The sequence below is a fragment of the Perissodus microlepis genome, chromosome 11, assembly GCF_051167445.1.
Source record: "Perissodus microlepis isolate ML-2025 ecotype Zambia chromosome 11, ASM5116744v1, whole genome shotgun sequence".
NCBI classification, from domain to species: Eukaryota; Metazoa; Chordata; class Actinopteri; order Cichliformes; family Cichlidae; genus Perissodus; species Perissodus microlepis.
In genome coordinates, this window is record NC_140471.1 from 28,184,886 (window position 1) to 28,209,744 (window position 24,859).

Genomic DNA, 24,859 nt, shown 5'->3' on the forward strand with positions numbered 1-24,859 from the left:
TCATCTACTCAACATACAGGCTCATCCATCTGATCTGCCTAACTTTCTTTTTATAAAGACAAGTAATCTTAACAGCCCATATGAAAATAACAAATGGGCTCATCTGTCACTGCACTAGTCTTCCGTCACTGTAGCCACACACACATACACAGGCCAGCTGAGCTTTGAAGACACGAGTAATTTCACATTCATATAAATATAAATACCTTAAACACCAAGACATCATAAACATTAATGACTAAGTTGTCTATCATAGATTTTAGGTATACATTCAATCATGATTTTACAGAAAACTAATGCTGACACACATTGCCATAGAAACCATCTTAATTGCTTCCATGGAAATCAGACTTCAATCACACCCTCTTGACAGCACTATGTTTGGATGAATAGCAAAAAGCCTAATTAAACTTTTTAATCAGATCCAGGGCAGTTTACAGTACCATGGGTGTAATATATACTTTTTTGCGGCATCACTGGCAATCAAATCTGCACCCTTCGTGCTGGAGAAATTATCTAAGAGTACCGGATGCAATAAACAGCCACTTATAATAGATTCCTGTTCTGACTGAACCCAGCTGCTGACCTTGAACAATGAGGTAGACATGAACGATGCGCGGCTTGTTATTGGCCTGGAAGGTGCAGGTGTAGGGCCCCTCGTCGGTTACTTGCACCTTGTCAATATGAATGGAGAAGTCGCTGTTGTTGCTATTGACCAGCGTCACACGCCTATCCAGAGACCACTTATCTGTCCCCGTGAAAAGGATATTAGAGCGGTTCAGCCAGGCCTTGTGGGTCACCTCCTCGTCAATACGGCATCTGCGGGGAAAACAGGAAGTAATTAACAAGTGTAATATAAACAGTATATCTTCTGCTTCTCTCGGCTGCTCTCTTTAGGGGTCACCACAGCGAATCATCTCCATCTCACCCTACCCCTAGCATCCTCTTCCATCACACCAGCCGTCCACACGTCCTCCTTCAAAACATCCACGAACTTTCTCTGTGGTCGTGCTCTTTTTTCCTGTCTGGCAGCTCCATATTCACGATTGTTTGTCCCATCCACTATCTCTTCCCTGCACATGTCCAAACCATCTCAGCCTTGCTTCTGCGATGCTTTGTTTCCAAACTGCTCAACCTAAGCTGTCCTTTTGATGTACCCATTTCTAACCCTGTCCATCCTGGTCACGCTTAACAAAAATTTTTAACATCTTCAGCTCTGCCACCTCCAGCTTGGCCTCCTGTCTTTTTGTAAGTGGCACCGTCTCCAAACCATACATCATAGCAGGTCTGACTACCAGCTTGTAAACCTCACCTTTCGCTTTTGCTGCTATCCTTCTGTCACAAATCACCAAGACATTTGTCTCCACCCACTCCACCTTGCCTGCACTCTCTTCTTCACCTCTCTTGTCCACTGTCACTTGCCTTGGATGGCTGATCCCACATATTTAAACCTGCTGAAATATTTCATTGGTGTAGGTGAAAGCTGGTAAATTTACAAATAACACACACACACACATATATCTATCTATATATATCTATATCTATCTATATAAAACACATGCTCATTTCAAGCTCCACATGTTTAATCCTGGACTATAACAGATCCTTACTTATCTGCTCTGGCTGCTGCCCTTCACTTCATCCTTGTAAACAGAGTTGTTTTAGCTCATGTTCTCCTCCCTTTAGACCCATTTCTTCTGACTGGCTGCCCCTTGCAAACGGTTCAAATAGGAGATGGGTGGGACTTATGTGCTTATAGAGTTATGCCCCTGATGACCATATTAGGCATATCCTCTCTTTTAGTACAGTGTTAAGCATCGACGAGCCACCAGAGCAGCCTGCACGTTACAGCTGAATGTGTGCTTCAGTCTTTGAGTTTTAGTAAAAGAAACAACAGTCTCTTAAAATAGTACCTCTTCTGGTGTTTTCATAATGATAGTGAGCGTTGATTGTTCAATTAGGTGGAAAGACTGTGACTGCCAAGGCTATAGCCTATGAGTCACCTCATTATCATACTCATCAATCCATTCAGTAACCGCAGGCTATGTAACTGTATTTGTTATGTTTCTCCATTCAATACCACAGGCTTCTTTTACTTGTACTTTTATTGGATTTGTCTGTAAACTCTTTGACATTTAATGGTATTATAAATAAAACAGCTTGTTAGCAACACATTACTACAAAAAGCGGTTGTAAATTATTAGTTACAGTTTAGTTACATTGTTTTTCTCTGGAAGAAAACTTTAAATGCAGTCTAAAACACACACTCTTTAAGTCTTGATGTAAGCCTGTTGACATGTTTGAGTAAAAGTGGCTGAAAGTCTGAGGCATGGTGCAGAAGAGGTGTAAGGTGCCAAAGGTGAGACTTTAATTCCTGGCTTGGCCACTATATGTCCTTACCCAGCTTCAACTGTTGTCTTTATGTTTAACTGACTTGATCTGGATAAATTTTAACTAAAGTAAATCTTAGATCACTTGCCATGCCAGCAATAGTAGCACCATAATAGAAAACCCCCCATAAAACAGGTAAACCTGAAAACTATTAACCAATGCCCTAGAAGACATGTGCGAATGTTCGTGTTCCTAGCAGGTAGAGAAATAAAGGAAGAGAAATAATTAAGATTAAATTATGCTTAGTTTTCTGTTTGTGCATTGTGTGCTTGAATTGAGAAAGAATACATCATAAAAATTCATTATCTGTGTACAAATGCTCTATTAATCTATTTTTAAAATTAATCACTTCTGCACTGATGATGTTGCTAGAGGACTGCAAGCCCAGAGGAAATGAGCACCATAATAGCATCAAATGCGCCTCATCTTAATGGCCCGCATCAAAGCCAACAAAACAGCATTGTCTCAAGCATAACACAAGTATTTGTGCCACTTGGGCACAAGTGATTTTACATTAAAATGTAGTTTATTTATAAAGCTCTTTAGTCTTTTGTATGACAGATATTTGCTGACCGGCACAGACTAAACTTGCACACACATTTCAGTAAGAAACATGCCTTCACAGCCCCACTGTCGAAGCTTTTAAACCCTCTAATTAACATTGGGACCATTCGGTTACTTTGAAACCTTAGTTCTCTGATTGAGAGGCTATTTCTCCACTTCCTTACATATTCCATAGGTACAGGGAATTACCTCGGCCCCCCAGGCCATGGCTAGTTGATACTTCTTTAAGACACTCCGGCTAGGCCGGCCACGACCCACAGCTTACGTATAAAACAGCTCTGCAGACATGAAACCAGTAAAGGTATAATCGGAATGTGTCTCCAAGCAGCCTGAGGCTGGACAGTCTCTCATTCAGAGAACCAACATTACAAAATAACCAAACGTTCTTTATCAGGTGAAGACTATCTCTCAACTTCGTTATTCCCCATGTACGGGGTAACTCTCTAAGATACCCTGTGAAGTGACAGTGCAACCCACACCCAATCACCAGGTGTTGCATGTTATCTGTTAGAATAAGCCAAAGGTCTTGAGCCACCCCTCATTTGTTTATAGTTTTTTAAGACAATGGGAAACGTGAAAATATAAATGGAAATACAGTATACTGTATAATGAACTTCTAATGAGCTTGAAAGCCAATATTTGGTATGACCACCTTTATCCTTTAACACATCCTGAAGTCTCTTAGGCAAACTTTCAAGTAAGTTCTTTAACTAGTCTTCAGGAATAGTTCACCAGGCTTCTTAGGACTTTCCAAAACTCTTCTTTGGCTGTTGGCTGTCTTTTGTTCCGCACTGTGTCAAGATGATCCCTTACTGCTTGAAATGAAATACAATGTTAAGGTCCGGGCTCTTGGGAGTCCAATCCATGAATGATAGTGTTCCATTGTGTGTGTTTTTTTATCCAGGTATTCACTCCACTGGCTGTGTTCATGATTATTATCATCCTCAAAAATGGAGGTGCTCCCAATTAAACGCCTTCCAATGGTATTGCATGGTTGATCAAAATCTGATGGCATTTTTCTGAGTTTATAATTCCATCAATTTTGACATGATACCCAACACCGCTGACTGAAATGTAGCCCCACACTATGACTGAGCATCCACTGTGTTTTACAGATGGCTTTCAACATTCATCGCTGTATCTCTCTCCTGACCTCCTCTGTACATATTAACAGTAACTTGAACCCAAAGATTTCCAATCTGGATTTATCACTGCGTCAAACCTGTTGCCACTTATTTTCAGTCCAGTTCATGAGTAATTTGGCACACCTCAGATGTTTCTCTCTCAGCCTTTTCCCCTTGTTTCCATTCCTTAAGAATGGCTTTTTGGCAGCCACCTTTCCACCGAGACCATTTTTGATGAGGCTTCAGTGAACAGTAGATGGATCAACCACTTGCCAAATGCATCTCTCAGGTCCTGTGTCAGGTCTTTGCTGAATTTGTTCTAATTTCTTAAGGACATGACTTTCAGATACTGGTTATCTGCTGCACATAGTATTTTAGGCCTGCCACTTTTGTCCTCTACTCGTCCAGTTTCCTTAATTTTTTAAAGACACACTGCACACTAGGCTGAGATATGTCATATTGTTTGGCTAATAGCTCTGTGAGAATCACTTTGTTGGTGCAAAAAAACTATTTTACGCCTGTCAAACTCTGCTTTCTGTAGTTTCAACTAAGAAATGAGAACAAATTATGTGTTTTTGCAACAGGCTGCTAGTAACAAAGTGCCTCAAAATTGGTTCTCTGTTGTCCTGTAAAGACACAATACTGGTTTATCCCTTGAGGTAGGTTCTTCTTCTACAGATAACTGATTCATAGGTCATTAACTGACTTAACAAATAAACATACGATAAATATATAAATACATTAAAAACAAACAAACAATAAAACCTTTCTTTGAAAATGTTCAAGTACAAGGACTGTAAAAAAGTAGCCAGTGTCTAAAGAAAAACTTTAAAAGACCTTGTATGAAGGAAATGAGGGGGGGGTCAAAACAATCCTATACACATTACTTCATTTATTAATAGAACCATTAAAGTTACATTTCCTGAAAAGAATGGAGTTTCCAGCGTTTTTAATTTAAATTTTTTAGAGAGACATTTTCATGTTAATGAAAATTGACAGAATGTACTTGGCTTCAGAATAATAGCTCTGATCTTTGTGGAAGGCCAGTCTTCTTTTAAAGGAAAAGGGAACTTGAGAATTTGCTCAGAGCTGTTGGAGATATGTAGGTTTAAAGGTGATGGAAGTAATGTTGACTTGAATTTTTTTTTTGGGGGGGGGGCACTATTTTTCTAGCACTGCTGAGTGTACTGCCAAGCCTGGTCACATCTATGCAAGGAGAAAAAAAAGCAAGTTGGCTGTTTTTGTTTTGTTTTTTTTGCTTGGTTGGGAGCAGGGAAAAGCTGTGATTTCTGATTTATCACTCACAGCTAGGTAGTTGTGGTTGGATGCAGAGACGGTCCACCAACCGAGCAGGACTGGACTTCATTACTGTTACATCTAAGTTAAAAGAAAATATGACTGCAGAAGGACTGGATGACTCCAGTGACATTTGACAGATATTAGTCAGTTAGCTACAATAAACAGAGATGGAAGATATGGCACAGGATAGGATGCCTAATTGAAGTTATGTGACAGAGGATTGGCAATTATACCAGTGTGACAGGTGGTGGGAAGGCAAACATGTTTTTCATGTAATCAGTCGGTGCAGGTGTAGGATCAAGAGTTACCTCAAAGTAACGCTTTCGCCTTCCAGCACTGTAATGTTGTCCGGCAGGTGCCCGAATTCTGCTCCGTGCACGCTGGACCCTGCCAAGAAAAATGAGAGAAGAGTGCAATCAGCATCCAATAAAAACACCAGACACTCCGCTAGTGTTCATCTATCTCAGGTAAGATACTTAAAGATCGACCACCTCACAAAATCATTCAGGCCAGAGATGTGTCCTGCATCCTGCTTGCTCTGAAGGGAAAGTAATAAATATACTAAACAAAAGAGTCACAATGTCTGCACTGACCCCCATACTTGAATAATGATTTGGTTTTACCCTGCATTCTGGTGGGCTGCTCGTTCATTGAACAGCACTGATAATGAGCAAAGGGAAGAGGATTCACGCGGAGCTGCCGGAGCGTGAAATGAAGGGACAGCAACGGTAACAGAAGGGATGCTCATCCTGCCTACCAATACACACACACACACACACACACACACACACACACACACACACACACACACACACACACACACACACACACACACACACAGAAAACAGGCACATGCTTGCAATAGCACAAACATATATTACAAACTGACACAAGAACAGACACAAATCCTGAGAGCACCTGAGTGCTTACCTGAGTGTCTGACACACTCAGGTACGAAGAAAAAAAAGTAAACAGTTTGAAGTCATTTCGCAAACTTTTTTGGACCGCACTCAAAGACCTTATATGCTGGCAGTGATATTGCCTACTGAGGCAAGCCGCTCCCCAGTAAGACGCCTGGCTCTGTCCATCTAAACTCTGCCAAAACACAGCATGACACTAGATATCGCGGCTTGTGTCCTCCCTCCATCTCTGACAATCTTTTCTTCCCACTGCCTGAAAGATGACCTCAATATAGGCTTTTGCTGCTGTCTAGCCTTGAGGTTTAATATATGGTGACTTTATGAAATGAACCTGCTGCACTGAGTTGCTAAGAAGAACCTCACGGTTTGTTAGGCAGCCACACAAATTCCACGACATGTTAAGCATACCGTATAAGAATTTTCGAACAGATGAGACCCAAAATGAATGGCAGTGCACCACTAAATAAATAGGAAATGGGAGTTTTAAATTAAAGGAGGGTCTTTGTGAAATCATGTTTTGATTACAAAGAATAATGACAAAGGCTTCTGAATTATAACGCACATTTTGGACCGCTAATCAAAAGGTTTTCAAACTGCAGCGCAGACAGTTGTGCTAACTGCACTACAGACTAATTTATCATCTCTTAAATAAAGACTAATTGTGCCTGTTCTCTTTGGACCTTTTGTAAATATAAGTGTGGAATAACTTCTGTGGCTGCACAATGGCAAATATAGGCTATAATCACGCATGTGTGTTCATTAAGTCATGCGTTGGCTACATGCATGTGAACCAGTGCATATGCGGCTCATTTTGCGTATAAGCAATCAGAGTGTCTAGGTTTAGGTTGCTCCTCGATGTGAATGTGTATATTTGTCTGCTGACACACCGACAGGGAACAAGAAAGGAGGATAAACTAATGATGTCTCAGAATAAAACTGGCCCTGAAAATCTCCCACTAAAAGCTGTAATCGCATTAATGGGTGCTGCTGCTACGCTATCTAGGCTGGCCAAGGATCCCAGAACTGGCTTCATCTCTCCCTTCCTCTCAGAACAGCTTAAAGGAGGGGCGTAGCGCATTAGCCATCATGTCCAGTGTTTAAAAGCTGTCTGTGGTTTTTACTCTGGAGTAATATTGCATACCGTTGCAGTGCTTATGCTTTCCATCTAAGACTTAGATGGTCCTCAGCTCAAGCCCTCAGCTGTTCCCTTTCAAGTGCTCTATACTCTCTACCCACTAGACTATATTTAGGTTAATTCAATTCTGTTGTGTGACATGATGTCATGAATATGCTACCCCACAGACACAATTACAGACGCACATGCAGAGAAAAGGCGCACTCTATCAAATAATGTAAGCACAGAGACACGCATGCAGCACACACATGCACTCACATCGATTGAATAAAAGATGTGTGCATACGCTGAATGCTCCACACAACATTGCGAAGGTTACAAACCAGCAGGGAGCTATTCCCATTTCCCTACTCAATTCCCATTTTCACAGCTCGATTGGCACCTTGCATTCTAAAACCTGTATCACCCTGCCTGCGCTCCTAAGCGCCGCAAAACATGATAACCAGGTCAACACATTCACCACACACTTCCTCTCCCACAGTGAATCACAGGACAAATCACAGACGAGCAAGTCTGTGAGTACACCCACACGCTCTTCTATGAACCAAACCCATCGAGATAAAGGAGGCCACCGTGACAACAAAAATAGAAAAGATTCCCTTCGCATTCCCTGAGGAAAATACAAATGTGACTTCATGTAGGCACACGGGAGTCAAAAAAATGACACAGAGGAACACACCTACACAAACATTTAGCATAATATCTACCTGACTCAAGCACACGCTCACCACTGTATAACCCTTTTTGACCCCTGTCACTTCGAATGCATCAATGCAACGGGACCAGCATTTGTATTTGAGAAAACACTTCTGTCCTGAGACAAAGGTGCCCTCGGAGCAGTGCGGGGACCATACACTTTCCTGAAAAGTATTCTGTAAAAAGCAGTCATAATATTATGAGCCTGACAGGTGGACGACTCCGTGTTGATAAAAATACAGACGGCAAAGCATACAAACCAAGTCCACAGGGATGGGCTACATGCCTATCTATCTATCTATCTATCTATCTATCTATCTATCTATCTATCTATCTATCTATCTATCTATCTATCTATCTATCTATCTATCTATACATATATGTGTGTGTGTGTGTGTAATAGGGCTGCCACGATTAGTCGACTAGTCACTATTATGTCATCGTTGATGACTAATTTAATAGCTGACACGTCGTTTGAAGCTTTGTAAGATCCTGAAGGACACAGGAATAAGCAGTAGCATTTAAGAGTGTAATAACGGACTGAAACAGAAGATGGCAGCAATGCATCTACAAGGATGCCCGCTGCCGTTAAATGCCAAAGAAGAAGAAGGAGCTCGGTATCGTAGCTGTGTCCAAATTCAGGGGCTGCATCCTTCGCATTTATAGGCTGATTACGTGACAGTGACGCAAGGAAGGATGTCCAAATTCGAAGACTCCAACAAATGCGTCCTCCTTTTCCGCAGATTTGAAGGATGGGTCGGGTGTATCCTTCGCGGCCCAACCTATCCCAGGATTCATAGCGCGGCCGAGCCAATTCCAATTTCCAACAATGACGACAGCTACTTAGTTTTAATATTACTCTCATTGCTCTTTCTGAGTCACAAAATAAACTTTTAAGATATTTTCAGGCAAGAATGTAGCTGTGTAAACTTTAAATATCTGCTCAGTTTATCAGGACATAACAAAAGTGCACCGATGTTTTTAGAGATGAGCTGACCGGAAGATTAAGGCTCACTAGAGCCAGTGAGAACACCGGACTCCTAGCAGATCATTTTCAGAACCCCCGCGGTCCTTTGCTATTCAGGTTAAACATGATATATAGGTCACTTCGATAACTTAAAAATGTTATTGTTTGGCTTTTTTCAGATTAAAGTTATAGTTTTCACATGTGCACATGGATGCATGATCTGATTAGTTGACTTATCGCAAAAATAATCGGTGACACTGTCGACTATCAAAATAATTGTCTCTGGCAGCCCTAATCTGTAAATAGAAATATATGTGCTTTGGGTTCACTGTACTCCTTTTTTGAAATGACTGTCCAAGTCATCCAGTCATGAACACAAACATGCATTACCTGATCTGAATTTGTGTCCTACACGCAGCAGTACATGTGTCTAAACTACCTGATAAAACAATGTTTTCTGATGGAAATTAGTCAGTACCTGCTTCTGACGAAGGAACAAAAAGAGTGGCTCTGCAGTGTGAACTGGGAGTGTTGAGTGTAAAACAAAATGTAAACATCATCTTACTGAATGACAGCATGTGTCTCCCACCATGGTGTTTACTCCTTTCAAGCTATTAATTCAAATGTCGTTGGTCAAACACAACAGACGCGGCCAAACGAAACAATAATGAGGCCTGTGTGGAAGCACTATTGTGCTGTTTCATAGCCAAAACAGAATCTTCAGATGTCACTTTTCTCTGTTGCATTCAGCTTTATTGATCCCTAACTCAAATCCTCCATTTTCTCTTCTCCCTCCTGGGGCCCTCAGCATATAGGATGATAAACTGCACCCACCTGGATCATTCAGAAATCTTGACACCCAGCTAAGGAATGTGCTTGCCAACGGGGAATCTTGAATGATCAGCTACCTAGCTTACCTAACATACACACGCACATACAAATATTTTATCTTCACTTTGTTTTACTACACTGAAACAAGGATGGGGAAAAACATTGATGAGAATGAATAATAAAGAACAGAGCCAGCCCTGGTGTTGGTGTGGCCACCGGCATATTGAATTTCCCTGCTCGCTGCTGTCAACGCCAGATACAGTCTTGTCATGCCTACTGGTATCTCTCGTCCTTGCTACGACCTGCTTAGCACACAAATGGAACCTCCTTCCTCCAGAATCATACATGCACATGCATAGACACAAATGCATCCTTGAATCCTGTCCAGATGACCCCCTTAAGCCTTTGTCTGCACATAGCATTGAGCCTCAAGTCTGGATTTGACATTTTAAGAGAATAAAATTGTACGGGGATGCCTAGGGGATTACACAATACTACTGCATTGCTACTCAATTCTGTTTTTATACACCCTGCAGAAGCAGAAACCTCTTTTGCTCATCTGTGGATAACACTTTATCTGTTGCTGCCCATAATGTAGACTTGGTCATAATTCCCTTCACTTGTGGTCCAGTGTTTTTGTCTCTGTGCTCCCCTACATTGTGTCTTTTTGTCTGTAAAAGCATTGCAAGGCTGCTTGCTCAGTACCCACGAGACATCTATTATGTGATTTGTATTCTCTTGACTTTTACATGCGCCTGTTTGTAATTGCACTTGCTACTGGCAGACACTTATGAGTATAGCCCTATTGAGCTGTACAACTTTAGCCTGCAAAGTCCTTGAAAGGCTGTCTTTGTACTGTTCATCTATTTCGCATTGCCCTTGACGATCAAATAAACACAGAGAGGAGGGAAAGCTACTTCTGAAAGCATGATTGGCGTCAAGACGGATAACAGCAGAGGCTATAATGAAACCCATAACAATAATCCATTTTAAAGGGGGCTGCTGTGGTTTTGAAATTGAAAAGAGAAGGAGAGAGGTATAGCACAAGGTGGAAGGGGAAAGCTGAAGATTGATAACCGGGGCGAGGTGAAAGAAAGTTACTGAGAAAGAGAAAAAGCTATAGTGGAATACAGAATTACAGCATGTACTGACAGTAACTACATCAACAGAAGCAGATATAGCAGTTTTGTAGCAGTAGTTTTGCATGATAATACCAGTATTGGCCTTAGTAGTAACCATAAAAGCGGGAACAATAGGGAAATATTAATATGAAAGGGGAGAAAAGTGCAAGGACATAGTCAGAAATGCTGGGGCAGAGAGCAAAGCAAAGGAAAAACACACCCGCATAATTAACACCGGCATGCTGCAGCCAATTAAATATTTACAGAGGCACTTCCCTTCGACACCTTGATGATGAAGAGAGGCAGCCCAAGGATTATCAGATGCAGGGAACTGCAGGCAAGAGACAAGGGGTTGGGGATGGGGGGATTAAACATTAACCAGCACCGATATCCCTTTCTCTACCTCGTCTGATCCCATTAACTCTGGACGGCCCAAATCCAACCTCATGTCCACCTCTTTGGAGCTCCCCAACCACTAACCCCTTTCCTACCCACTTCCTCCTTGTCCTCTTCTCCTTCACTTCACTGCTCATTCAAACCGTCTACACCCTATCAATGAAATCCCCGACTCCCCTCCTGGCTGTTTCCACCCTCAGCACCACCTGTCAGGGACAGAGCAACAGGAGAGCAAAGAGAGAGTGATGGGCAAGCAGTGAGAAACCACCTGGATCCCTCACTCAAACAGCACAACAAGATGGATATGCAGGTCGCTTGCTTTTCACAATTGCTGGTGAAGCAAAATGGATGTCGGCGGGATTCCACTTGACAGGAAATCTAAGAAATGTCAGGGAAGTCACGGTGAATGAATTGTTTTGAATCTGTCTGGTAATATAATTTTTTCCCTTTCAGACCAAATATGTTTTTTCCTGCTGAAGCAACGCAGTGGAATGACTAAAATGAGTGTTTACGTGACTGAAGCTTATTTTGGCATTAAGTGCTCTAGTAAGCTCATTCTCAGGCATTCAGAGGACAGGATGGACTTTTAGCTGCTCGTCACTCAAGGTCGTGTATTTTTCTGCTGTTGCAGGGACCAGATATATAAAAACACAATTGCTAACACTGCTTGAACTCACAAGGATGAAAACCATCAACATGTACAGAAAAGCAGGTCATCACCCCCGGGTGTCTAGCTTGGCCTCACCAAAGATGTGACATCTGCCCCTTTTTATTGTACACATGCTGCATCCACAATTCTGCCTCTGATCGCTCATTCCCACCCAGCGTCTCCCTTCCCTCAGCTCCCTCCCACCTACTAATCCCTCTTCACACATCAATCAATAGAGCACTGCAGAGTGCACAGAGCCATACAGTACTCAATGCACCAGTTGTACAACTTCAATGGGCAGCCACAGATCTTTACCATTGAATCAAGCGTGGCTGGGGAGAAAAGCCGAGCGTGCTAAAACCAGGGACGAGCCCCACACCGCTTTCTTTTACCCCCTATTTTCCTTGGACTGGCGCCTAAACCCCTTAGCACTCTTGAGATCAATATAGCAGTTAAACTGTTACTTCCTTTTTCAGCGAGCGCACACAGGCGCGTGCCGGCCTGCCTTCCTGCCTGCCGTACACAAGGCCCTGTAGACCCCCCTAAATACACCCAGTGCACTGGTAATTTGACAGATTTGTGGTTAAGTGCTGTCACAGCTTTAAAAGAGAAGCTTAAAATACTGATTCACTGCAACTAGCTCACCATCCAACTTCCTCTGACAATAACATACTTTATTGGAAGCAAAAGGAATATCATACCTACAGCAAGACAACCTAACAGCAGCATGATGCCTTCTATGGCACCAAGTAAATCAAAGCTGCAGATGTGCACCTTGGTGTTACATTCAGTTTATTTTGTGTGTATGTTTTCTATTTTACAGTGGGTCTTCTAAGAGAGATACTCTGTAGATACACTTGATATCATTAACTTAAGCGTTTCAAAGGTTTCTCCAGAATATTTCACTTTTCAAGTTGTTGCTGCATCTCTCTCTCTTCAATCTGGGGATTTTTGCGCTTCAACATTGATCATTGAAATGAAACCAAAGACCAACCCACTCGTACACTCATGTCTCCAACCTGGTTGAGCGTACCAAAGTAACAAAAATCGAGAGATGCACAACAAGCCAAAACGACATCAAAGCACAGCGCGTGCCAGCGGTTGTGATGTTTCTTTTGGCGCTTGCTGCAGTTTACATAAGCAACAGTGGCCATTATTAGGTGTGAATGTCTGTCTCTCTGTGTTTACGCTATGATTAACTGGTAACCATATGACAGCTTGGATAACCTCCAGACCCTAATATGGATAAGAAAATGGACTGCTGGATATTACAAATCCCTGACACTTCACAAAGTGAACTCTGATCCTATTAGCACCGATCGTTATAAATTTTCTTTTGACATTTCTTAGCTTAATGCTGGTTTCCATTGAGCTCTACTACATCTGAATCTACTACAAACACAGTGTCCAAAGTGTAGTTCTTGTGAGGCTCTTAGAATAGAATAGAATAGAATAGAATTCAACTTTATTGTCATTGCACATGCACAGGTACAGGGCAACGAAATGCAGTTTGCATCCATCCAGAAGTGCTTTAGTGATATAGATATATTACAATATACATTAGCAATAATATAGATATTTAAGTATATTACAGAAATGGGTCTATTATGGTATGTTATAATGTACACGGTATGAAGTATGTTGTGAATATTCTATAACTATAAGTATGTACAGGCTGTAGTGAGTACAAGCTATGTACAGGATATAAATATGAAAAACCATACAGAATATGAAATAAATAACTTTACAGAAATCTGAGATATACAGCTATACAGAAATGGGAACTATGCAAGTTGTAAACAGTTGTAGGATTAAAAATTATCGAATGTACAGAATGATTATTTACACAGAGCTATACAGTAGTACAGTTAAGATAAGTGAGATATAATTCCTACAGAGGCTATATAAAGTGCTAGTGGTTGTGAGTGGTGGTTCAGTCCATGTTATTATTGTGTGTTTGAGGGTACAGTTGTCCATTGTGTGTGTGTGTAGGTGGTTGTGGTGTGTGTATGTCCAGTCCATGAGTTAACGTGGGTCAGATGTCAGAGGCAGAGTTCAGGAGTCTGACAGCTGTGGGGAAGAAGCTGTTCCGGTACCTGGTGGTCTTACTCCGGAGGCTCCTGTAGCGCCTCCCAGAGGGCAGGAGGGTGAAGAGTCCATGTGATGGGTGACTGGGGTCTTTGATGATTTTCCCAGCCCTTTTCAGACACCGCTTCCTGTAGATGTCTTTTATGGCAGGAAGTGGTGCTCCGGCGATGCGCTGGGCAGTTTTCACGACCCTCTGCAACGCCTTCCGGTCCGAGGCAGAGCAGTTCCCGTACCAGACTGTTATACAGTTGGTCAGGATGCTCTCGATGGTGCAACGATAGAAGTTCACCAGGATGTCTGAGGACAGGTGGTTCTTCCTCAGAGTCCTCAAGAAGAAGAGGCGCTGGTGAGCCTTCTTGACCAGCTTGGAGCAGTTGGTCGTCCAGGTGAGATCCTCGGAGATGTGGACTCCCAGGAACTTGAAGCTGCTCACACGCTCCACAGCCATCCCCTTAATGTGGATGGGTGGATGTGGGTCAGCATTCCTCCTGTAGTCCACGGTGTTAAGCAGCAGGTTGTTTCTGTCGCACCACTCAGCCAGACGATCCACCTCCTCCCTGTAGGCGGCCTCATCGTTGTCACTGATGTCACTTGTAAGCCATCACAGTCCAAGTAAAGTAGAATTCGGTGTTTCCATCACGCCACAGGGTGTGGGAATCGTGACCCTACTAAAGAAAAAATAGAGGGAAAGCTTTTTGCATGTGGGTCATGCTTGCCTTTTAACATGTGGTTAACAAAGTGACCAAACAGTTCTGCAAATAAAAATAATAATGCCAATGCAAATATCTAAGCAGCCTGACTTGCATTGCTGCAACTCATTGTATTTAGACAATTAGATGTGGTCAAGACAACCTGCTGAAGTTCAAACCGCTCATAAGGGTAGGGCAGAAAGGGGACTGAAGCAACTGGTTCCAGTAGGTGTGCAATTTTTGAAACTGCTCACCATCTCTAGGATTTACAGAAAAAGAACAGAAAAAAAAACAAACAGAAAAAGCACCCAGTAAGTGGCAGTTCTTTGAGCAAAAATGCCTTGTTAATGCCAGAAGTCAGGGAAGAATGGCCAGACTGCTTTGAGATGACAGGAAGGCAACAATAACTTAAATAACCACTTTTTACAACCAAGGTATGCAGTAGAACACAAAACATGTTAAACCCTGAAGCAGAAGTCCGTACTCCTGTCATCTAAGAACAGGAAACTGAGGCTACAATTTGAATTTCCAAAATAGACAACTGGAAAAATGTTGCCTGGTAGAGTCAGAATTTAGCACAATCAATAAGAAAACCTAGATCCATCCTGCCTTCTATCACTGGTTCAGACTAGTGATGGTGGTGTAATGGTGTAGGGGACATTTCTTAGAAGACTCTGGACCACTTAGTACAAGCTGAGTATCCTTTAAATATCACAGCCTGCTGACCACGTCCATTCCTCTATGACCACAGTGTACCCATCTTCCAATGGCTGCTTCCAGCAGGTTAATGCCCCATGTCAAAAGCTCAAATCATCTCAAACTGGCTTCTTGAACATGGGAGTAAGTTCACTGGAGGCCTCAAATGACCTTCACAGTTACCAGATCTGAATCTAATAGGGCACCACTGGGATGTGGTGGAACAGTAGATTCACATCATTGGTTAGTCAGCCGCTGACAAATCTGCAGCAATTGTTTGATGCTATCACGTCAATATGGACCAAAATCTCTGATTGCCACCAAAAGTGGCTGATGAGTGCACATAGTACAATATATTCATGCTTGTTGGACTGAACACATGTACACCTTTAAAGGAAATGTAGCCCAAAGTAAACATATGGACACAATAGGCTAAGAAAAGAGACATGCATCTGACTATACACTTTACAGGCTCTCCAACTGCGAAAATGATTACTGTTATTAGACTGTGAAGCATTTTCCAAATAGTACTGACATTTTTTATACTGCACAAATACAGCATGCTGTATAGTAGTGTGAGTGAGTTATGTGTTTTGATTAATTTGGGGATAATAGCGAGGTTCTATAGCACCAAGAAAATAGCTAAATCAGGCTTTTGGAGTAAAAAGACAATACTAGTTTTTATCTTTTCTTGATGTCTGTCGACAATAAGAAAAACGTATAAAACACCAAAGTTATCCTTCAAGTAGCATTGAGTCTTGGCAGGGAAGTTGGAAATGAACAGGAGTCGATTTCCCGATGGGCAACAGTCATAATTTCTACATCTGCTCGGAGGCTTTGTCATTTGTTTTCGTCAGTTGCTGAAATGGCTGATCCTGTCACTTTTCTTGCTAGGACATTTCAATGTCACACAATGTTCATTTTTAACTCTGTTAACTTTCCTCTACTGTTACAAATTACCGAACACAAAGCTTACATGTAAAACAAAACAGTGAGTCATTTTTATAAGGTAAATAAAGATAAAAGTTACCCACATTTCACAATAAAATATGCAATAAAACTCTCACTATGTTCTGATTTTCCATATTTTTCATCTTTATGGCACATCTACTCATGCAACGCTGAGAGACCGAGCAAATATTTCCAGCCACGCGATTAAGCTTCCAGCACAGTGGCGAGGCTTGCCCTATAGTTTACACTCCAGCCTTTAAGAGGCTACAATAAAAACAGCAATTACCGGCCGATTGTGACAGGAAACAAAGAAGTGTAATAGCATGGACACAGTTATTTTTGATAGGACCATTGGCTGTAAAGTGGAGTCAAAAGGAATGAGGCATCAAAAAGTCTGTCGAGTGTTTGGGCCGTATGCGTGTGAAATGGATGACCACGGCAATATAAGCTGCCAATGGTCATTTATGATAGACTTGAAAAGTAGGAATAATGAGAAAAACAGAGTCTGACAAAAGCCTGAAAATTACTGCCACTTCTGTTAATCTGGACATTAACTTACAGTGAAATCATGCAATTTCCACGAAAGACAAAAGATACGCTGCAAATACATTCAGTGAATTTCGAACAAAGTCTGGAGTCATTGTGGAGCAGAATAAAAGATTTAATTTAGCTTTTGTTTAGATTTTTTTTTGCATGCATAAGCCTTTACAGCACAACTACTGACTTAGCTTATTAATTTTCCCACTTCCATTCATTTCATTCTGATAATGACATATTTTTGTTGAAATATGCAAAATATGTAATATACTCAAACAGAGCAAAAAGACCAGTTAATTGTAATGACTGAATGGAGGGCAATTAGCTGGTGTCTGAAACTGCCGTGGTAATGAGCAATCTAAAATAAGTCATTCTTTGTCTCTGCCTTTTGCAAACAGCAAAACAGGAGGGAACCAAATTTTGGCAACTGAAAACCGGCAACATTTTTCCATCAACACACTTGAAGCTCAATGAATGCAAAAATAACTGCGTGTACTGCTGGAATGTGATGGTTTCAAGTGCCCCTGAATTACATTTAAGGACGTGTGTGTTTGTGAATTGATGTATGTGTGTACATTTCTCGACATGTGTGTTTGAGTTAACATTTTTGAGGGTGTGTATACTCACTGTGGCAGCCACGGGTGTTTGTGTGTGCAGGCTAATGTGTTCTGGACCGCTGGGCTGCTTGTCCATAGGTTTTGCTATCCACACCACAGGGGATGGTAAGGGAGGAGATCCAAGCATGGAAGAACGGATGGAGGCGCAGAGTTCGGGGAAAGAAAAGGAAAATAGTCTGGGGCAGGAGGGCGGAGAAGGTGAGGGCCAGAGCCCAAGAGTAAGGTGCTGTCAGAATAATTCACAGCAGTAGTACTTGCTGCGAAGAACAAAACAGAATTACCTGAGGGAACAGAAATCAGCTAACACCTGCTTAGCAGGGAGCTCCAGAGGGACCGAATGGGAGAGGTAGAGAAAAGGAAGGCATGCTGCAGTGCACTAAGATGCTGGCAAGTAAAGATGAAGTAAGCATCAGTGTGTGTGTGTGTGTGTGTGTGTGTGTGTGTGTGTGTGTGCGTGTGTGCCTGTGAGTGGGAGAGGGGCAAAGAGATAATGAATGTGAATTTGTGCATTTGCAAAATTGTATAAACCTGTTTGCTACGCGCATGTTTGTGAATATTTGTGTGTGTGTATTTTAAGTGTGTGTTTTTGTGCAACTGTTTGCACACTTCTCCCTGTTTGTGTGCAGTTAGATCCCGCCTGGCTGTGCCCACAGCTATCCTTACAGCTGTGGATGGGGTTCATTTGCATTCGGAATCGCAGCAGCTTTCACCATTGTTGCTCCAGTGCTGTGAGTTGTCACCACTAGATCCTGCACACATAGCCGCTGTGCCAGTTTTGTCTGGCTACAGCTGTGTTGGAGAGCACGTGGCAGCAATTCAAGCCACCAGCACAAGCTCAGGCCTGTAAGTTGGAGGGAGCTTGCTTGACGTCATTTTCTTCTATGAGCTACCTGGCTTTCTTGGCTAGAATGTATTCTCCTTAACCAAATCACGGGGGCTCCCTTGTCTGACTCTCAGCATCCTTGTTGCACACCAGATGGGAGCAGGATGACACCCCGGCTAGCTTTTGGCATCGCCAGCGTACTGCCACTGCTCAATTGCAGAAAAGCCCTTATCCATTCTCTCGACAGCATGATAGTCTCACTCACATGATAACTGGTTGGCCTTTTCATTTTGCTGAGCAAAGAGGCCCACTGAGTTAAAAAAAAAATTCAGACTTTGAAGAAAAGTCTGGCCCCCCACACCTCCACCTATTTCACCCTCCAGCCCCTTCTTTCACTAGGTGATGGTATGCTTTTGATATTCCTTTAGAAAGGCCAGTGCATTTGAAAAGAGCAATCAATAGAGAGTCCATTTAATCTTTGCAGCTGAGCAAAACTGAGAGGGGTTTGTGTTTGGCATCCAGAAAATACTGAAAAACTAAAAGATGAAAAGAGAGGTAAAGGTGAATTAATGTGTCATAGTCTGTTTGAGGGGGAAACAAGCATGCAGCCAGTTACTTGGGGCGAAACTAAGCTGTGCGTTTATGTCAACCCTGGTGGACTGAGCCACTTATGAATCTGCTGGCTCATGCTCCTGATGAAGCTGTTTTACCAAAGCCCGAGGCTACCGAGGAATAGGAGGAAATCAGTAGCATAACTACAGCTGTGACAGAAGTAATGTGTAATTAAATACAACGCCACTGGCTAATTTGCCTTTCAATTATCTCTACACATTAGGTTTCTGCATTTTGTTTTTGTGTTTTCTTGCAGATATTGCCGTATAACTCCTATTGTGGACGTTATTAATCTTTCAGTGCACTGTTACAAATATAAACAAATTCCTAAGTCACCATAAGTTATTAGAGGGCCGTCTCCTTGGAGCTGTTTGAATTGGATTAATGCTCCTTCATGTGGAGCACTGAAAATGATCTCTGGCTCCTTCTCCCTCATGTGTGAATGAGCTGCAAAACAATTTTACTACTGCGTGCCCAAAAGCACGCACAAGCATGTGAAGGCTGCAGACATCCCTTATTCAAATGCATATAACGATATGACAATATAATAGCAGGTATTAAATTTAGATACACGCATACAATTTATTTGTTCTATCGCCTTGACAGTTGTTGACAACCACAGCAAAAGGAACTGAAGAATAATTAGTTTTTTTCAAGTGCGTTACAATTTCCTGTGTAAAATGCACCAGGGAACAATGGGACATCAAGACGTAACCATCTTCCTGAGACATAAATTGAAATATTAATAATAAAACACGCACAGCCACCAGGGTGTATTGCAAATGTCAAAAAACTGTGTTAAAATTGGTGTGTATGGCAATGACTGCTGAAAGCATATTCTTTACTACAAGGAATGTTTACAAAAAACAGATTAAAAGTTTTAAAGTTGAATGCTGCTAATCAAAATGTTTTTATAGGTTTAGCTTAACATAAAAATCAAGACTCGAGACTAACTCTAAATTGCATTTATTACAGCTATTAAGCTAGTGACTGAGGGGCTATAGTGTTATTGCGGTTCAAACCTTTTTTCCAAGGTGTCTCATTTATTTACTCACTCATTATTGAATCGGCACGGACTTGATTCGAAAATGAACCCGACAACACATTAGCCAGATGTTTTTCTTCCCAAATTTGCACATGAGTGTAAAGCAAAGGATTAAAATCGAACCCCTGAGATAAGTTAACCACCTGCACGACGTGATTGTGCTTGAATCAGTACATTTAGGCCTAAATAAAAAGACATTTTTCAACAAAAACAATAACGAGAAACAAGATCAGATTAATATTTTTCAAGAAAACTCAATAATTCTTCTATGCTGTTGTGCAATTTCATCAACGAGTCTTCCTTACTTCCTTAGTATATCTACCTTGTAGTAATATGGCTGTTGGACTTTATTTCAAAGCTAGTCATTTCATGTAGTTCCCTAAAATTGCATTCTTAGAGCAAGAGAGCAGAAAGTCAGATCCAGGAAACATTACTTATGTCCTTGAAACCTGACATTTTCTTTTTTTACAACTCACTAGCTTAAACGATATCATGGCTGAAAGCTTGCACTATTATTTGCATTATTGCGTAGCCACTTGAATTGACAGCTGGATGCCGACAGTCTGCATCTACTGGTCATTACCTCAGCTACTTAGAGTAACTGAATTTGACAGCATTTCTGGGTCTTTTTGTAGAATTTTTAATACAATTTCCTTGCAAATAATATAGCTTGTGATGTTGAAAAAGCAGTTTTCACACATAGGCTGCAGTCCTGAACCTTTCTGGACATCACCTGGCAGAGCTGCATGTAAGAATGCAACTGGAATAGACATTTCTTTAACCTGCCAGCTTCCTAGAGCAAACTCTGGGTAATGTGAACAGTGTAGCAAACAGGTCGGTGCATTTGCCGTTAACAAGTGGTCATCTTGAGTGCTGCATCCTGCTCACACTAACCAGGTCACTCCCAAAAGAACCAAAAGCATTTCCAGCATTGTAAACGTGTCTAAAGCAGACAATTTCTTGCTTTATGACACATGACAGGTTAAATGTGGAAAATATCCCAACCTGACTTCCTCCAAAATGTCCAAAGTCCAAGAAGTCCATGCTCCAGTTTTGATGGGAGGAATTCAAATATTTCTACTTTGCAATAATTATTAATAATAATAACTATTATTACAGTAACTCCACTGTCTGATCCAAATATGGTCACTTCTGATTTCAGAAGAAGCAAAACTAATAAATAAACCTACCAAACAAGAACCATCATGACATGGTGGTTTTCCTGTGTGAGTAGCTGGTCCTGGATATGAACAGAATTTATGCTAATATAGACAGACCTGTCCTGGTACTGACCTAAAAAAAACAAAGAAAAAAACGGTACGCTATACATCACCAGTAACAATGAATAACAATGTGCCTCATGTGGCCACTGGAAAATGTTGAAACAAGGATAACCAGCAACTTCAAATAGAGAGTCGGAATGACTCTGCCAAAAGTAGTGTAGACCTCAGCAGGTTTAACCGCTGAAACTCTCCTCACCAGTTCCTTTTTCTATTTACAAACTCCCAACTAACCCCAAGTGTTCATTTATCACAGTTGTGCCAAAGGCTCTGTGCGTTTGCTGCATACTTGTCTGTGTAGCAATTCCGCTTGCCTAGAACAACTCCACATTTGTGATGTCTGCATCTGTCTGTGTTTGCATTTGCAATGATGTAAAATCTTTGTAAAACATCTTAGCAAATACTTTGCTATATCCAGCCATGATGTCCCTTTTTTCTTCCTTTTGCCATGTCTCTTCAACCTCCTTTTTCTCCCTCACTACTTTCTTATCTTCTCAACCCCTTGCTCATCTCTTCTCCCCTGCAATGCCACAGCTGATCTTCTCCTACGTCTAATTCAGCTGCTTATCTGAGCATACAAGTTCCACAAAGCTCTATGATCCCTGTCACCTCGCAGCCCTCGTGGGAATCATGAGTCAGTGCTGCAGATAGATGACGGCGTAAGAGCTGCCTGGGGGAGGGGAAGGGTTGGGGAGGCGGGGGTGCGGGAGGTTCAGGGAGGTGACAGAAAGTGAGGTGGAGGGCGAGGAAGCAGTGCCTGGGAATGCTGAGGTAGTCAGAGAATGGGGCGAAGGAAAAAAATGAAATGCAATGAAGTGCAGAAAAGAGGGCAAAGATAATAGAAATCTGAGGAGTCAAAAAATAAATAATGTACAAGGGAAATGAAAGAGACTTGCTTTTGGATGGGCAGAATAAATCCAGCTACCCGTGAGTCTTCAGGTTCAGAATCTTTACGGCATTTAATCTGCTCTCTTATGCTCTGTGTCACCTACCGCTGCAGATTATGTCAAACAAAGCAGAAATACCATGACGTAATTTTAAACGGAAGCAGGACAGAAACAGAGCAGGGATAACAGATCAAAAACAACTAAATCCCTCCAAAAACACAGAGAAATGAGATAAAAATGAGTGAGAGACGCAGCTCCCCAGATAAAGACAGAGGCAGGCAGAATGTCGTTGTTGGAGATTTAGTACAGATGTGTCACACAAATCCTGATCTTTAGTCAGACTCTGACAGGCTCAAGGAACATCTTGCTGTCACGCAGAGGCCCCCCCCCCGCCCCACCACCACCACCACCGTTAGTCCTCCTCATCTTCTCCCCTCTTTGGCTCCCCTATCCTCAAGCTTTTCTCTCTGTTGTCACTTCGTCTCCGCCTCATTTCTCCATTTGCTTCACTCCATTCCTCTCATTTTTCTTTTTTACTCTGCCTCATCTCTCTCTCCTCTCATTTTCTCAGAGCACCTACTTGACTCTATTTTCTCTAAGTTTGTCCCTTCCCTTCTGCTCTTCCTTTTCCTTGTTATAACTCTTCTGCATTCCTTTGAAAGAGATGTTTCATTAAAAAGCTTCATAACTCAGTTTCTGTTACCCTGCCTGCCCCTGCCCTCTCAGTCCCCTCTTTTCCCTGCTTGCTTTTTTCTCTCCCTCTGTGTCACTCTCCTGGTGGATTTTTGCTTTTCGTCTCCCTTGCCTCTCTTCACTAATGAATTTTGGGCACTTTTCAGCTACAGATGGTGCAGCAGGCAGCCACTGGCATCAGGGCCCTAGCTTGACAAGAGGGAAAGGCAGAGAGAAAGAAAGACAGACAGAGCGGTGCAGCACTAGACAGCCTGCCATCACCTCCTTTCAAAAGTTGATAGAAACCAACACATTGGAGAATGTGACCTTACTTAAACCTCACTTCATCCAGTCCGTGGAGATACTGATATATACACACTTCAGTCAGATGGTCAGTGTGACCACAAATACCCCATACTTTCTTCCTGAGGAGTTTCTCATTTCGCTCTTTTTCACCAGCACTCTCTCATCATCTTTTTTTTCCATCAGTGGCACTCTGGTTAATTGCAAAGCCTTGTTCCTTTCTGGGAAGCCTGAAACCTCTTTTCCTGCAAGGGAGCCTTCGGGCAAGGAAAGCAAACCTTAACTTGTGTTTCACACTCTAACTTTTCAACCAGCACCACACCCTTATCTATATTTTTTTAGAATTCAGCTTACACACCTTGCAGGTCTCCATGCTTAATTTATTTTGCCCTTGGTCTCTGAGAGCCTACAAACGCATTAAGGAATGGGTAAAGGCATCAGTAATGAAAGCATGCGTGAAGTGTTGGACGAAGACAGATTTGTAACAACTATTTGATCTACAAAATGCTTCGAAGCCTTATTAGAATACCTTCAAAAGCCCATTTCCTGTTTATTGCAGATTATATCCCATGCAGACACATGCTGCAGATCATATCATATACATCTAACTAGAGCCACAGAAGGGAAACAGGCTAAAACTGATAATTTTGGCTGTTTTTAAAAGAAAAAAAAAAACAAATGGCACCAAACGTGCAATCTGTTTAATGTGAAACTTGGCTCGCTGCCTTGGTACTTATCAGATGGCAGCGTTGGAGATGTAAGAATGAGAGGACAAAGGGTAAGATGGAAAAATATTCAGAAATATAGAGTGGCCAGCAACTGACATTTTGATAAACTAGATGAAATTAAAAGTGTGTAAAAATCATTCATTCAGAACGCATTGAACCACCCGGGGGCTCTGCAGTTGATGTGTTGCTGGATTTTTTGGTTTCACAACTTGAAATGAATTTGACAATAAATGAAATAATAATTATTCAAGTTATTCAAAATCTGTGTAAGATGTGCAGGGCAGTAGGTGCAGGCTATGAACTGGGTGGTTAGCGATCCTCTAAAGTTTACAGTATTGGACTATTGCCTGGTAAAATTTGCCTGGTGCAGGTCAGCCTGATGCTTCTATGCTCACTGTTGGATTAGGTCAAGGGTGGCGTCATCAATTTGAATTCAAGCTGATAGCGCTCATTAGTAAAACTCTCAAGTTTTTCACTATGGCAAGCCGTAGGAAAGGAAGCAAGATAGTGGTAGCTGGTTATATATTGTGGAGTACAGGTGCATGTATTGCCTTATTCAAACCTAGCCCTGTAAAATGAAATAACTGAAATACAATTCTAAATGTTTTGGAAACTGGGAAAAAATGAAATGAACATTCATTTGCAAATCTGACTTTTAATGTATATCATTTCAGGCATTTTTGAGCAGTTTATATCTCACAGCAGCATGTACGTGTCTGCTTCTGTACAACAGATTTTTGAGGAAAAAGGAAAAAAGTTGGGTGGTGGAATAAACTGTCCCGTTTGGCTCTTTTGCCATCAGAATTACTGTCTAAAGGCAAAGAAAGATGCCCAACGG

The 24,859-nt window shown here is 41.7% G+C and overlaps 1 protein-coding gene across 1 annotated transcript in view; it reads right to left on the reverse strand.

The window, feature by feature from the left end:
- The window catches only part of iglon5 (IgLON family member 5), a 119,332-nt gene that overhangs the window by 19,161 nt on the left and 75,312 nt on the right, over nt 1–24,859 (reverse strand). Inside the window, exons 2-3 of the mRNA XM_084943853.1 lie at nt 5,687–5,765; nt 587–819 (exon numbers count right to left, since the gene is read on the reverse strand). Of these exons, the coding sequence (XP_084799979.1) occupies nt 587–819; nt 5,687–5,765 (312 nt within the window). The remainder of the gene's footprint in view (nt 1–586; nt 820–5,686; nt 5,766–24,859) is intronic.